We start from the raw sequence: 14,868 nt of genomic DNA, 5'->3' as shown, positions 1-14,868 counted from the left end.
AACAGCTAAAAGTCCCTGCTGGAGTCAGTCAGAGCATTTCCATAAAGAGCCACTTTGCATCAGCAGCACCATGCTCCAGTGCTCTGGGAGAGTTTATAGTCCTGAGAGTTGAAGACTGGATGACTGACAGCTGTCCTTCATGACAACAGAAGCCACAGAAATCCTCCTCATCGAGAAGATGACGCTGACCTCCGTCCTCATCTGGACTCTCCTCTGCTGCTGCTTCACAGGTAAAGTCCAGAGAATCCAACTCCTCTCCTCTATCAACGTCCGTCCCTCTGAAATCAAGCCAACAAAAACGTGACGCTGCTTCATGTTTCTGTCTCTGTGTCCTCAGAGTCCAGAGGCCAGGTCACAGTGACTCAGCCTGGAGCAGTGAGCTCTGCTCTGGGAGGCTCCGTCGCCATCAAATGTAGGACCAGTCAGGATGTTTATGGTTCTAACCGTTTAGCCTGGTACCAACAGAGAGACGGAGAAACTCCTAAACTACTTATTTACTTTGCTACCACTCGAGCATCAGGGATTCCAGGTCGTTTTACAGGCAGTGGATCCAACTCTGACTTCACTCTGTCCATCAGTGGAGTCCAGGCTGAAGACGCAGCAGTTTACTACTGTCAGAGTTATCACTGGCTAAACAGCAAAGATGTGTTGACACAGTGAAAAAGCGTCGTACAAAAACCTCCCTCAGTCAGACTGAAGAGAAACTGAACTGGCTGCTGCAGCTGGAAGCTACTGCAGAGACTGATACAGTTCACTGAGGACACACACACACACACACACAGAAATTGTGTAAGAAAAACCTATACTTTAGTAACCTATACCAAAAGTGCAGTAAATTTTGAAGTAAATTAATCAATTAACGTGGAGCATAGAGGCTCATAATAAAGGACATGCAAAGCTATAAAATGGGGAATATTAATGTTGACAGAAATATTTACTAAATAAGACAACATTGATCGATATAAATATACACAAATACACACATGCAAAGCAGAAGCACGACCATAAAAAGCACATAAAGATAGATAAATCTCTCTGCCACAATAAAAGACCCATATGCAGGTACATGAGGACAGACAGGCAGTAGTAAGACAGCGATCGGTAACAGCAGATATCAAGGCAAGTACGCAACCAGGACAGACGGAGGACAGCAAGGAGCAATAGTTTTCCAGTGCTGACAGAGACACCGCTAATTAACGATTTGTTAAAATGAGCTCCAGATAAATACTATGAGTCCAGTGCTCTTATATTTACTGTGACAGATTGAAACTCTTGTTCAGCTGTAACAGAGACTTCAGACTGACCGAAAGGTTTTATTTCACTGAGATAATACAGTCCACTCTTGCTAGAGCTTTAAAAAACTAAACTGATATATAGTTGTTCTTATGTTGAGGACCGTCTGAGCAGAGGAGAAGCCAAACAACGTGTAATCTTGTACATAAGACAGACACCTACATATTTGATCAAGTTCCCAACCCAGCAATCTATAATTCTTCAGTGTTTGACCATGATGAAAATGTACTGATTTCTTGTCAAGGGTTTCAAGATTTTGTTTCTTCAAGCACTGCAAACTTTTGAGAGTAGTGCTGCGATCCTGAGACTAAGCTGTAGAACAGTTATTAATATGGAAAATAACCACTGAAGGCATGTTCATGATAGCTGCCTCTGGTGACATGTAATGTTGAATTCATCAGAAAATTGCCAAAACATGAAACTACCTCAAAATCTAGTTTGAAAAAAACTCAAGACCAATTTGGAGGTTGGGGGTATTTCTCCCATGTCAGGTCAGTCACTGTTCATTAGGACACTGACATGGAATGTCAAATAAAATCCACCTTGGATAGATGTTGAAAATAATTTGGTTTGTTGGAGCATAAATACGTGTTTATCTGTGCTGGGGTCAACACCATCCTGACATCAAGGTGGAGATCTCATGATATGTTGAGGACAGCTACAGTTCACTGACTCTGTGTGTTCGCATATGTGTCCTGCCTCTCTGGTCCCAGACATCAAGATGTCACATGTTCTCACCATCTATTCACATCCAGTTATAATCACATGTTCTTATCAGATTTTCCTAATTAATCAAGAGGAGCCAACCTGTTAAAGATAAATGGCTTGTTCATGACCTTCATCGCATATAGTCTGTGAGAGCAGTGTGAGACCAGCACCTGGTTTAGGATACCACAGGAAAACAGAGGCACTGTTGAGCTTTACTGACACAGTTTTCAGACGTGACCCGAATTAAACATTGTTATCATCATTAATTAATAAAGTCATGAGCTAATGTGACCACATTCTTGGTATCTCTCACTGAGACAGACTCTGACTTTGTAAATTAAATAGATCTCCTGTCATCATTCCAGAGAAAAACATATGACAACAGTTATTCTATTTAATAATTTACATGGACATTACTTATTTGATAAAATGGTGTTTACTGATTTTGAACCTTATAAACTCTTTCATTAAGTTCTTTGTTGAATCCATCTTCTGAAAATCGAATATACCTGCAGAATGATCTCAGATGGAAGACATCGTATATCACTTGATGCTGATGATATCCTGCTTTATAATTCTCATCCTGAAAAGACGCTTTTCAAGTTTTCATCCAGTCTGGTTCCCCCAACAAAAGTCCACCACAGTGATACAAGCTCTTTGAGCCGTCGTACAAAAACATCTCACTGTAGAGAGACACGGTTCTCTGGCTCTGAAACATACAAATTCACCCCAAAAATATGTAAATTTATCATATTTGTGAGGTAAAAGATCAGACTGTCAGAATTTCTTCATAAATACACACAAAAGTATTAACTTTTAATTTTTAAATATCTCAGCATTAATAATTTCTTTCAAAATAAAATAAAGACATTAAATTGATTTCTTCAGTGACAAATGACTTTATTGAAATTTCAGTCTGAGGATGACATTGATTTATTTGATAGTGAAATTAGTGGGAGTTTTGTGACAAACGGCATTTTGAAAGAACATTTCTCCACTTTAATTTGAGCAAGTTCACAAAGAAGTTAGCATTAACGTATTTCTAATTAGTGTGCTGAAATTGTGACTGATCCATTGATAAACAGCATGATCAGAGTGATCCAAGTCCCTGCTGGAGTCAGTCAGAACATTTCCATAGAGAGCCACTTTGCATCAGCAGCACCATGCTCCAGTGCTCTGGGAGAGTTTATAGTCCTGAGAGTTGAAGACCCGATGACTGACAGCTGTCCTTCATGACAACAGAAGCCACAGAAATCCTCCTCATCAAGAAGATGACGCTGACCTCCGTCCTCATCTGGACTCTCCTCTGCTGCTGCTTCACAGGTAAAGTCCAGAGAGTCAAACTCCTCTACTCTATTAAAATCCGTCCCTCTGAAATCAAGCCGACAAAAACGTGACGCTGCTTCATGTTTCTGTCTCTGTGTCCTCAGAGTCCAGAGGCCAGGTCACAGTGACTCAGCCTGGAGCAGTGAGGTCTGCTCTGGGAGGCTCCGTCGCCATCAAATGTAGGACCAGTCAGGATGTTCATGTCTATAACAACAACCACTATTTAGCCTGGTACCAACAGAGAGACGGAGAAACTCCTAAACTACTTATTTACGATGCTACCACTCGAGCATCAGGGATTCCAGGCCGTTTTACAGGCAGTGGATCAAAGTCTGACTTCACTCTGACCATCAGTGGAGTCCAGGCTGAAGATGCAGCAGTTTACTACTGTCAGAGTTTTCACTATCTCAACAGTCAGTATGTGTTGACACAGTGAAAAAGCATCGTACAAAAACCTCCCTCAGTCAGACTGAAGAGAAACTGAACTGGCTGCTGCAGCTGGAAGCTACTGCAGAGACTGATACAGTTCACTGAGGACACATATACACACACACAAACACACACACACACACACACACACACACACACACACACACACACACACACACACAACCCAAAAACAGTGACATGAAGTGGATTAAACATTTCTCCATTTTTTTCTTTGAAGATCAACAAACATTTATCAAAACAAATTTAACAACAAAAACTCATTTTTGTGGAAATCAAATAACTTTCTTCATCAGTTATAATCACATGTTCTTATCAGATTTTCCAAATTAATCATGAGGAGCCAACCTGTTAAAGATAAATGGCTTGTTCATGACCTTTGACCTCATACTGGATCACAGGTTTTTCCACTGTTAAAAGAGAATATGAAGCAAAGTAGGGATTTCTGCTACAACTTCACCTACTTCCAAGGTGCATGGAGAAGTGTAAAAGTGTGATGACGCAGCTCCAACAACTTTGGTAACATAAGAACATCTTTATGTCAGACCTTGCTGTCTTCATCAGGTTAATAATGACAAACAAACCGAGAACAAAATAAACAACAACAACCATAACAACACAAAAAACCCCACAAACAACAACTGAGGAAAAAACGGTGCTCAAACTTGTAAACTCTTCTCAGGTTGAATTTAATATTTTCTTTTCAGAGAATGAAAGCCACAAATAATCCCTTTGAAAATTTTTGAATACATGACGTGACTTAAACAAAAGCAAAGTTCATTCTTGAACCATTCCCCCACAAACACAGAGGTAAAAATAAAAATATATTTCTCATATAATGTAGTATGAAATATTTCTTAGGTCATGCACTAAACTGATCAGATTCCTCAAAGCTCCAATTACACGTCTGTTTCAAGGTGTCTCCACAGCACAGCAGGTGATTGACACCTTAATGCGTTTGCTCTACGTGTCCCGATCCTTTAGAAAAACCCAAAGTAGGTAGAAGCTACTGCAGAGACTGATACAGTTCACTGAGGACACACACGCCCAAGATTTTTGTTAAAGTTTACATAGATCAGTCGGTGTATCTGACTTTATAGAAGTTAATATACATTTATCTAAATTTAATTACAAATGTCCATTAGACATGTTTGCATCTCAGGGATAATTTCGTTCACACCTTCAACAAATCAGCCTCTATACCGATGACTTCCTATTGTACATCACAAAAACCCTCATCTTCCCTTCTTTCACTTATTAAACTGATCAGACATTAAAGCAGGTTTGCTGGCCTCTCCCATCCATTTTAAATGTGCAACAAATCTTTTACATTGTTTGGATCCACATTTAACATGCTCAGGTAATATAGTTGAAACTCAAGATTTTCGCCTTTGTGAAAGAAAGGAAAGACAAGTTGTAAAGTTGGAATCATTTTTCCAGATGTCTGAGTTGATAAACAAAGCTCTTTCTATCTTTAGCAGAATGAATTTGTTATTTGTTATTATATCTGTCATTTCAAAATCAGAGTAGCTATTTCACAGTGTATAAATTATATGTTAATGGGAGAACATCTGTACTTCTTTCTAAACGTGGATTTGGGGACTTTTGCATTACTCACTGCAAATTCTGTACTGTCTGTAAAAACATAAACCTAGACTTGGTAAGACAATGAAAATTGTTGAAATTCTCCCATTACAGAATTCACACCAGCCTTTGAAGCTGTTTGGTGGAAATCAAATGAAGTTTTCTATTCTAAATTTTTACCTTTAATGCCCTTTTATATCTTCGATAATTTGAATAGCCAACTTTCTCAGTACTGAGGGGGAAACACCTCACGATATGTTGAGGACAGCTACAGTTCACTGACTCTGTGTGTTTGCATATGTGTCCTGCCTCTCTGAACCCAGACGTCAAGAGGCCAGTGTTGATCAGTGGCTGTCCGTCGTACAAAAACCTCTCACCTCTCTGACTTTGACACAAACTACCTCAAAAAAACGCATTCTCAGTTTCCCAGTTTATGTAATAACTGGTTTAAGTTTTTAAAATTAGTTGACAGATTGTGACAAATTATTATTATTATTATAGATCATGTCACATATAATAATGATGATGTCTCTTAGTGAATTAGTGGGAATTTACAAAAGTATCCTCCAAGAAAGCTTTTCAATCAAACTCAAGTCAAAACTGATAACTAACTACTAAAGTTATGAAATTCATCTTATTCTCACGAATATTATTTTTAAAGATTAAAGACATTTTTTTAACAGCACTTCAAAATATATGTGAAAACAAATTCTAAATGAAAGTTGTCGAGACACGTAAAAGAAAAACTACACAAAATAAACACTGACACGTCCTGATCAATTCTTTGATCCATTGATAAACAGCATGATCAGAGTGATCCAAGTCCCTGCTGGAGTCAGTCAGAGCATTTCCATAGAGAGCCACTTTGCATCAGCAGCACCATGCTCCAGTGCTCTGGGAGAGTTTATAGTCCTGAGAGTTGAAGACTGGATGACTGACAGCTGTCCTTCATGACAACAGAAGCCACAGAAATCCTCCTCATCAAGAAGATGACGCTGACCTCCGTCCTCATCTGGACTCTCCTCTGCTGCTGCTTCACAGGTAAAGTCCAGAGAATCCAACTCCTCTCCTCTATCAACGTCCGTCCCTCTGAAATCAAGCCGACAAAACCGTGACGCTGCTTCATGTTTCTGTCTCTGTGTCCTCAGAGTCCAGAGGCCAGGTCACAGTGACTCAGCCTGGAGCAGTGAGGTCTGCTCTGGGAGGCTCCGTCGCCATCAAATGTAGGACCAGTCAGGATGTTTATTTGGCTAACAACTACCACTATTTAGCCTGGTACCAACAGAGAGATGGAGAAACTATTAAACTACTTATTTACGATGCTACCACTCGAGCATCAGGGATTCCAGATCGTTTTACAGGTAGTGGATCAAACTCTGACTTCACTCTGACCATCAGTGGAGTCCAGGCTGAAGATGCAGCAGTTTACTACTGTCAGAGTTTTCACTATCTTAACAGTCAATATTTGTTGACACAGTGAAAAAGTGTCGTACAAAAACCTCCCTCAGTCAGACTGAAGAGAAACTGAACTGGCTGCTGCAGCTGGAAGCTACTGCAGAGACTGATACAGTTGACTGAGGTCACACACACACACACACACACAGCATACACACACACACACACACACACACTACAAATACAGTGACATGGAGTGGATTAAACATTTCCCCATTTTTTTCTTTGAAGACCAACAAACATTTATCAGAACAAATTTAACAACAAAAATTCATTATTGTGGAAATCAAATAACTTTCTTCATCACATGTTCTCACCATCTATTCACATCCTGTTATAATCACATGTTCTTATCAGATTTTCCAAATTAATCAAGAGGAGCCAACCTGTTAAAGATAAATGGCTTGTTCATGACCTTTGACCTCATACTGGAACACAGGTTTTTCCACTGTTAAAAGAGAATATGAAGCAAAGTAAGGATTTCTGCTACAACTTCACCTACTTCCAAGGTGCATGGAGAAGTGAAAAAGTGTGATGAAGCAGATCCAGCAACACTGGTAACATAAGAATATCTTTATGTCAGACCTTGCTGTCTTCATCAGGTTGATGATGACAAACAAACAGAGAACAAAATAAACAACAACAACCATAACAACACAAAAAACCCCACAAACAACAACTGAGGAAAAAACTGCTCAAACTTTAAACTCTTCTCAGGTTGAATTTAACATTTTCTGATCAGAGAATGAAAGCTGCAAATAATCACTTTGAAAATTTTTGAATACATGACGTGACTTAAAGAAAAGCAAAGTTCATACCTCAACCATTCACCAACAAACATAAAGATAGAAATAAAAACACATTTCTCATATAATGTAGTATGAAATATTTCTTAGGTCATGCACTAAACTGATCAGATTCCTCAAAGCTCCAATTACACGTCTGTTTCAAGGTGTCTCCACAGCACAGCAGGCGATTGACACGTTAATGCTTTTGCTCTACGTGTCCCGATCCTTTAGAAAAACCCAAAGCAGCTCACAATCTTTCACCGTCACCGCTTGTACAGAGCACTGACAATATTGGTATAGAGAAAATTTTCAGCGTCAAGAGTTGTGGATTTGTTAGATGGAGTTAATCTAAAATGTGCCTGTTAGTGACAGTTAGGAGAAAACACCGATAACAGTGTACACATAGTCTGTGAGACCAGTGTGAGACCAGCACCTGGTTTAGGATACCACAGGAAAACAGAGGCACTGTTGAGCTTTACTGACACAGTTTTCAGACGTGACCCGAATTACAAATTGTTACCATCATTAATTAATAAAGTCATGAGCTAAAATGACCACATTCTTGGTGTCTCTCACTGAGACAGACTCTGTCTCTGTAGTTGAAGTAGATCTCCTGTCATCATTCCAGAGAAAAACATATGACAAGAGTTATTCTATTTAATAATTTACATGGACATTACTTATTTGATAAAATGGTGTTTACTGATTTTAAACATTATAAACTCTTTCATTTAGATCTTTGTTGAATCCATCTTCTGAAAATCGAATATACCTGCAGAATGATCTCAGATAGAAGACATCGTATATCACTTGATGCTGATGATATCCTGCTTTACATTTCTCATCCTGAAAAGACGCTTTTCAAGTTTTCATCCAGTCTGGTTCCTCCACCAAACTTGCAAAACAGTGATAAAAACTCATTGAACCGTCGTACAAAAACCTCACACTGTAGAGAGACACGGCTCTCTGGCTCTGAAACAAACAGATTCACCAAAAAAAATATGTAAATTTATCGTCTTTGTGAGGTAAAAAGATCAAACTGTCAGAATTCTTCATAAATACACAGAAAAGTATTAACTTTAATTTTTAAATATCTCAGCATTAATCATTTCTGTCAAAATAAAATAAAGACATAAAATTGATTTCTTCAGTGACAAATGACTTTGTTGAAATTTCAGTCTGAGGGGGACATTGATTTATTTGATAGTGAAATTAGTGGGAGTTTTGTGACAAACGGCATTTTGAAAGAACATTTCTCCACTTTAATTTGAGCAAGTTCACAAAGAAGTGAGCATTAACACATTTCTAATTAATGTGCTGAAATTGTGACTGATCCATTGATAAACAGCATGATCAGAGTGATCCAAGTCCCTGCTGGAGTCAGTCAGAGCATTTCCATAGAGAGCCACTTTGCATCAGCAGCACCATGCTCCAGTGCTCTGGGAGAGTTTATAGTCCTGAGAGTTGAAGACTGGATGACTGACAGCTGTCCTTCATGACAACAGAAGCCACGGAAATCCTCCTCATCAAGAAGATGACGCTGACCTCCGTCCTCATCTGGACTCTCCTCTGCTGCTGTTTCACAGGTAAGGTCCAGAGAATCAAACTCGTCTCCTCTATCAACGTCCGTCCCTCTGAAATCAAGCCGACAAAACCGTGACGCTGCTTCATGTTTCTGTCTCTGTGTCCTCAGAGTCCAGAGGCCAGGTCACAGTGACTCAGCCTGGAGCAGTGAGCTCTGCTCTGGGAGGCTCCGTCGCCATCAAATGTAGGACCAGTCAGGATGTTTATGTCGCTAGCAACTACCAACGTTTAGCCTGGTACCAACAGAGAGATGGAGAAACTATTAAACTACTTATTTACTTTGCTACCACTCGAGCATCAGGGATTCCAGGTCGTTTTACAGGCAGTGGATCAAAGTCTGACTTCACTCTGACCATCAGTGGAGTCCAGGCTGAAGATGCAGCAGTTTACTACTGTCAGAGTTATCACTGGCTAAACAGCAAAGATGTGTTGACACAGTGAAAAAGTCCGCATATAAACTCCCTCAGTCAGACTGAAGAGAAACTGAACTGGATGCTGCAGCTGGAAGCTACTGCAGAGACTGATACAGTTGACTGAGGACACACACACACACACACACACACACACACACACACACACACACACACACACACACAAACACACACACACACACACACACACGCACACACACACACACACACACACACACACACACAGAGGTTAATCAAGTGGATTGAACACCACTGTTGCTTTTATGTCCAATGAAAACGTATAAAACAAGTTAAAAGAAAAAATATGATCTTGTTTGAAATCAAATTACTTTATCCATCACCTCTTATAATCACATTTTCTTTGGGTCAGTAAATAAATCAAGAGGAGCCAACTTGGTACAGTTAATGACAAGAGGCTTGTTCATGACCTTTGACCTCAGTCTTACTTGTCAAAACTACACACACTCACACACACACACACACACACACACACATACACACAGACACACACAAACACACACACACACACTTGATTGGTTAGATAACTTTCGTTCTTCTCTATCTGTAGACAACAAATGAACTTATCATCAGATTCTTTAGAAAAGAAATGTTCTTTATCTCCATGAGCATTTTTCAATGAACCCTTGTTCTTCATTCTTGGCAGTAAGTGATCAAGCAACGCTTCACGTGTAGCGTTCTTTCAGGTCAGACTACACCTTTGGTTTTTAATAGAATAAAAGCATTGCACATTAAATTCAGACGCAGTAGAAGAATTTACAAACTGAATAAAAGTCCCTCTAAAGATGTTGGACTTCAGCTGCTTTTTACCACAGTTTCTCAGATCTTTTGTCCAAAGAGTTCCAACGTTTAGGTTAAAACTCAAAGGCAAAGTGACTTTACCTTTGAAGCCTGATGTGATGCGAAACCAAAAGCTGTGATCAGAAGGAGCAGGACAGAAAGGACAGACATCCTTTCACACCACCTCCTACCTGCTTTAGGATACCCCAGCTAAACAGGACACTGTGAGGCTGCACTGACACAGCTATCAGATGTGATGTCAACATGATCCCTTAAAAACAACATCACTTAATGCTAGAGAACACTAGTGACTGGACTGTGAGATAAACCAGGTCTCTGGGGATTTAATAGGTCAATGAAGAAACAGTTAACATGGCAACCTACGACAGCAGTTATTATTGTGATCACATGTATGGAAACCCGTCATTTGATGAACCCGTCTTTCTTTTTTTCTACATACACAGACTGTGTTGTCATTTCTTTCACTGAGCCTCTTGGCAAATAAACACTCTGTCATTTAAATGTTCCTGGTGTTAAAATCTCACTCACAGTCACGGTTTATCACTTGATGCTGACGATGTCCCGCTTTTCATTTCTAATCCAATATCTACCATTTTCCCAGTCATTAAAGTGTGAAGAAGTGCATTAAAAAAAGGTTCATTTCTTCATATTGTGGCTTCATGTGTTGTTCTAACCAGTGTTCCTGCTATGAAATACATGGCAAAGAAAAGAGGACGTAACACGTGTCAGTCATAAGAATGGAAACCACACGGAAACCAGTATTTGAAGAAATATTTATTGTCTAGAACTATTAAAACCATCATCAATACAACAAGCAAGAGCACATTAATGTAGAGATGTATAATGAGAGAAAGAGAGAGAGAGGGAGAGGGAGAGAGAGAGGGAGAGGGAGAGAGTGTTTCAGAGAGAGAGCAGTTGCAGAGTAAAACCAGTAGCAGGGTCCAAGTGAGTCAGGTCAGAACAGGGAACACTGGTCTCTCGTCAGTGTCTCTGAGACCAGAGTCTGGGAGCCCTGGGTGGCCTCACAGGTCACAGAGCCCACCTTCTTCCACTGGTCTGCAGGGAGCCTCAGGGTGCTGCTCCAGCTGTAGCGGCCGTCCTTCTCCAGCACCCCGGGGCTGCTGCTCTCCTCCCAGCTGCTGCTGCTGCTGCTGCTGCTGCCGTCCACCTTCCAGGCCAGACTCCAGTCTGAGGGGAAGCCCTTGTTGGCCAGGCACATGAGCGTGGCCTTCCCCTGCTTCAGCTCCACGCTGGACGGGGCAGCACGGTCAGGTGGGACGGGCATCACCTAGAGACGCCAATCAGCTTATTAGACAGGGCCACACAGCTGTCAATCAAACACCAGACACTGGGACACCTTTTTTGTGAGAGTTGATTTTCCTTTAAGGAGTTTCTGCCAGATGTTTTTTCTGCTCCACCAGTCACTCACTCACACATTGTTTCACTTCCCTTGAAGAAGCCTCTCATGCATATCAGCACAGAGAGAACCATCGTACAGTTTGACCTGAAATACATCAAACTGCACTGGAAAGAAAACAAAGGAAACATTTAAAATATTTTATCAAAAATTAGGACCAATCTTTAGTTTGCATTACTTTAGTTTTCAGGGGAAACATTTAAAAATACATAAAATAATCCGACAACCGTCAAATGCGCTTCATGTGGAATTCAATCATCGTTTAGCAAACGAGAAACGGATTTCAAACTGCACTGGAAACAATGTTTAACACAATAAAGGGATTACAGATTTTCTAACCTTTTCAAATCCCCATCTTCGTCCTCATTCTCTTCTATTTCATCTGAATGAAGTGAATCTTAATTCAACTTAATATTAGTCATCGATGAGGTTTGAAAAACAAAAATGAATCTTAGAACATATATTTAAAAGAGAACTGAAGTTGTATCTTCTCTACAGCTCAACTTAAACTTCAGCATGACAGGAATGTGTAAAGAAAAGTTGAGTAAAGCTGCTCTGAGTTCACCTCCATGATGACGGAGGAGAAATCCCAACATAAACACTAAAACCTTACAAGAACATTTTATCTGCTGCAAACATTTAAACAATGGATTTACAACGTTACCTTACATTATTGTATTTAGTGTTTGTGCAGAAACTTACTTCCAACATCCAGTCTGGTTCCTCCACCAAAAGTCCACCACAGTGATACAAACTCATTGAGCCGTCGTACAAAAACCTCTCTCACTGTAGAGAGACACGGCTCTCTGGCTCTGTCAGACTGAACTAAACCTACCAACCCTCAATATTCAACTTCACATATATATGTGGAAATAACGATTTCTCCTCTGAATCAATCATTTATATTCATTACAGTTAGTTTTCAAATCCTTGTTGCTAAAGCAAAGATCTTCATGCAAAATACTTCTTCAAAAATTACACATTAACACTGAAAGGAGACTATTTTTCCTGGCATGTTAAATATGAACGAAATAAATATAAAAATAGTTCCTGAAATAAAGCAGTTGTTATACATTTGACTTACTTCCAACATCCAGTCTGGTTCCTCCACCAAACGTGTACCACAGTGATACAAACTCATTGAGCCGTCGTACAAAAACCTCTCACTGTAGAGAGACACGGCTCTCTGGCTCTGAAACAAACAAGCTCTCCAAACTGAGTCTGTTTTTAAAACTTTTTCAAATGGTTTTAAACAAAAACACAGTAACACAATTTTATAAAATGTCATTTTTTCATACGTATGTTATTTTTAAAGAAAGATAAAGCTTTTGTAGTTAAACAATTAAATGTCAGAAAAGACATTATGAAAAATCAAAAAAAATAAAACCAAACTTCATGAGAACAAGTATTACCCCATCTTGATCAATACCCCGATCAACTGATTGATCCATTGATAAACAGCATGATCAGAGTGATCCAAGTCCCTGCTGGAGTCAGTCAGAGCATTTCCATAGAGAGCCACTTTGCATCAGCAGCACCATGCTCCAGTGCTCTGGGAGAGTTTATAGTCCTGAGAGTTGAAGACTGGATGACTGACAGCTGTCCTTCATGACAACAGAAGCCACAGAAATCCTCCTCATCAAGAAGATGACGCTGACCTCCGTCCTCATCTGACTCTCTCTGCTGCTGCTTCACAGGTAAAGTCCCGAGAATCAAACTCCTCTCCTCTATCAACGTCCGTCCCTCTGAAATCAAGCCGACAAACTGTGACGCTGCTTCATGTTTCTGTCTCTGTGTCCTCAGAGTCCAGAGGCCAGGTCACACTGACTCAGCCTGGAGCAGTGAGCTCTGCTCTGGGAGGCTCCGTCGCCATCAGATGTAGGACCAGTCAGGATGTTTATGTGGCTAGCAACTACCACATTTTAGCCTGGTACCAACAGAGAGACGGAGAAACTCCTAAACTACTTATTTACGCTGCTACCACTCGAGCATCAGGGATTCCAGGTCGTTTTACAGGCAGTGGATCAAACTCTGACTTCACTCTGACCATCAGTGGAGTCCAGGCTGAAGACGCAGCAGTTTACTACTGTCAGAGTTTTCACGTTATAAACAGCAAAGCTGTGTTGACACAGTGAAAAAGCGTCGTACAAAAACCTCCCTCAGTCAGACTGAAGAGAAACTGAACTGGCTGCTGCAGCTGGAAGCTACTGCAGAGACTGATACAGTTCACTGAGGTCACACACACACACACACACACACACACACACAGACACACACACACACACACAGAGTTTAATCAAGTGGATTGAACACCACTGTTGCTTTTATGTCCAATGAAAATGTATAAAACAAGTTAAAAGAAAAAATATGATCTTGTTTGAAATCAAATTACTTTATCCATCACAGCTTCTCTCCATTCACATCCAGTTATAGTCACATGTTCTTATCTGACTTGTAAATAAATCAAGAGGAGCCAACCTGAGACAGTGAATGACAAAAGGCCTTGTGATGACCTTTGACCTCAGCTGCACACTGGATCACAGCTATCTCAACTATAGGCTGTGAGAAGAAAATATGACGACACAGATCAGAATCAGAAACCTTCATGATCAAAGACGACACAAACAAAACCCAAACGTCTGTCACATCTCACAAAACATTGTCTTAAATATGTGAACTAATAGTATCTGAGGAAAAGCTCAGCATCAACTGAAATCAGAAAAAGGCAAAAGACATAAGCGACTGACTGGATATAACTATGTCTACATGTATATATAACTATAAGTGTATAAACGGCCAAAGCATATGCAGCAACACATTCTCTCTGACATGCAACTCAAAAACCCAACAAATAAATTTAGACTGAAAGTTAAGTCTTGACCTTGGAAACAGCTGTTGACAAAATCTCTCCAGCCTCTCTCCGTTCAGTATCATCACATCAGGAGTTTATCACTGTCAGCATGATTCTAGCCTCCCGTCCACATACTGGTACAGCGTCGTACAAAAACCTCCGTCA

At 40.1% G+C, this 14,868-nt stretch overlaps 1 pseudogene and 5 gene segments (V, D, J or C); 4 read left to right on the top strand and 2 right to left on the bottom strand.

Annotated features, from left to right (window-relative positions):
* Positions 1–178: 178 nt before the first annotated feature.
* Positions 179–660, top strand: LOC120786024. The segment is given in 2 exon segments: positions 179–230; positions 338–660. Coding segments are annotated over 2 exon segments (375 nt in total).
* Positions 661–3,272: 2,612 nt separating this feature from the next.
* On the top strand, positions 3,273–3,763 carry LOC120786023. The segment is given in 2 exon segments: positions 3,273–3,324; positions 3,432–3,763. Coding segments are annotated over 2 exon segments (384 nt in total).
* Positions 3,764–6,347: 2,584 nt separating this feature from the next.
* On the top strand, positions 6,348–6,838 carry LOC120786022. The segment is given in 2 exon segments: positions 6,348–6,399; positions 6,507–6,838. Coding segments are annotated over 2 exon segments (384 nt in total).
* A 2,297-nt stretch (positions 6,839–9,135) lies between these two features.
* On the top strand, positions 9,136–9,626 carry LOC120786021. The segment is given in 2 exon segments: positions 9,136–9,187; positions 9,295–9,626. Coding segments are annotated over 2 exon segments (384 nt in total).
* A 1,646-nt stretch (positions 9,627–11,272) lies between these two features.
* Positions 11,273–11,708, bottom strand: LOC120786543. The segment is given in 1 exon segment: positions 11,273–11,708. A coding segment is annotated over 1 exon segment (264 nt).
* LOC120786020 overlaps positions 11,704–14,868 on the bottom strand; it is a 5,667-nt pseudogene continuing 2,502 nt past the window's right edge.

The sequence above is a fragment of the Xiphias gladius genome, chromosome 24 (genome assembly GCF_016859285.1).
Source record: "Xiphias gladius isolate SHS-SW01 ecotype Sanya breed wild chromosome 24, ASM1685928v1, whole genome shotgun sequence".
NCBI lineage: Eukaryota > Metazoa > Chordata > Actinopteri > Istiophoriformes > Xiphiidae > Xiphias > Xiphias gladius.
This window is presented reverse-complemented; position numbering and strand designations above follow the sequence as displayed.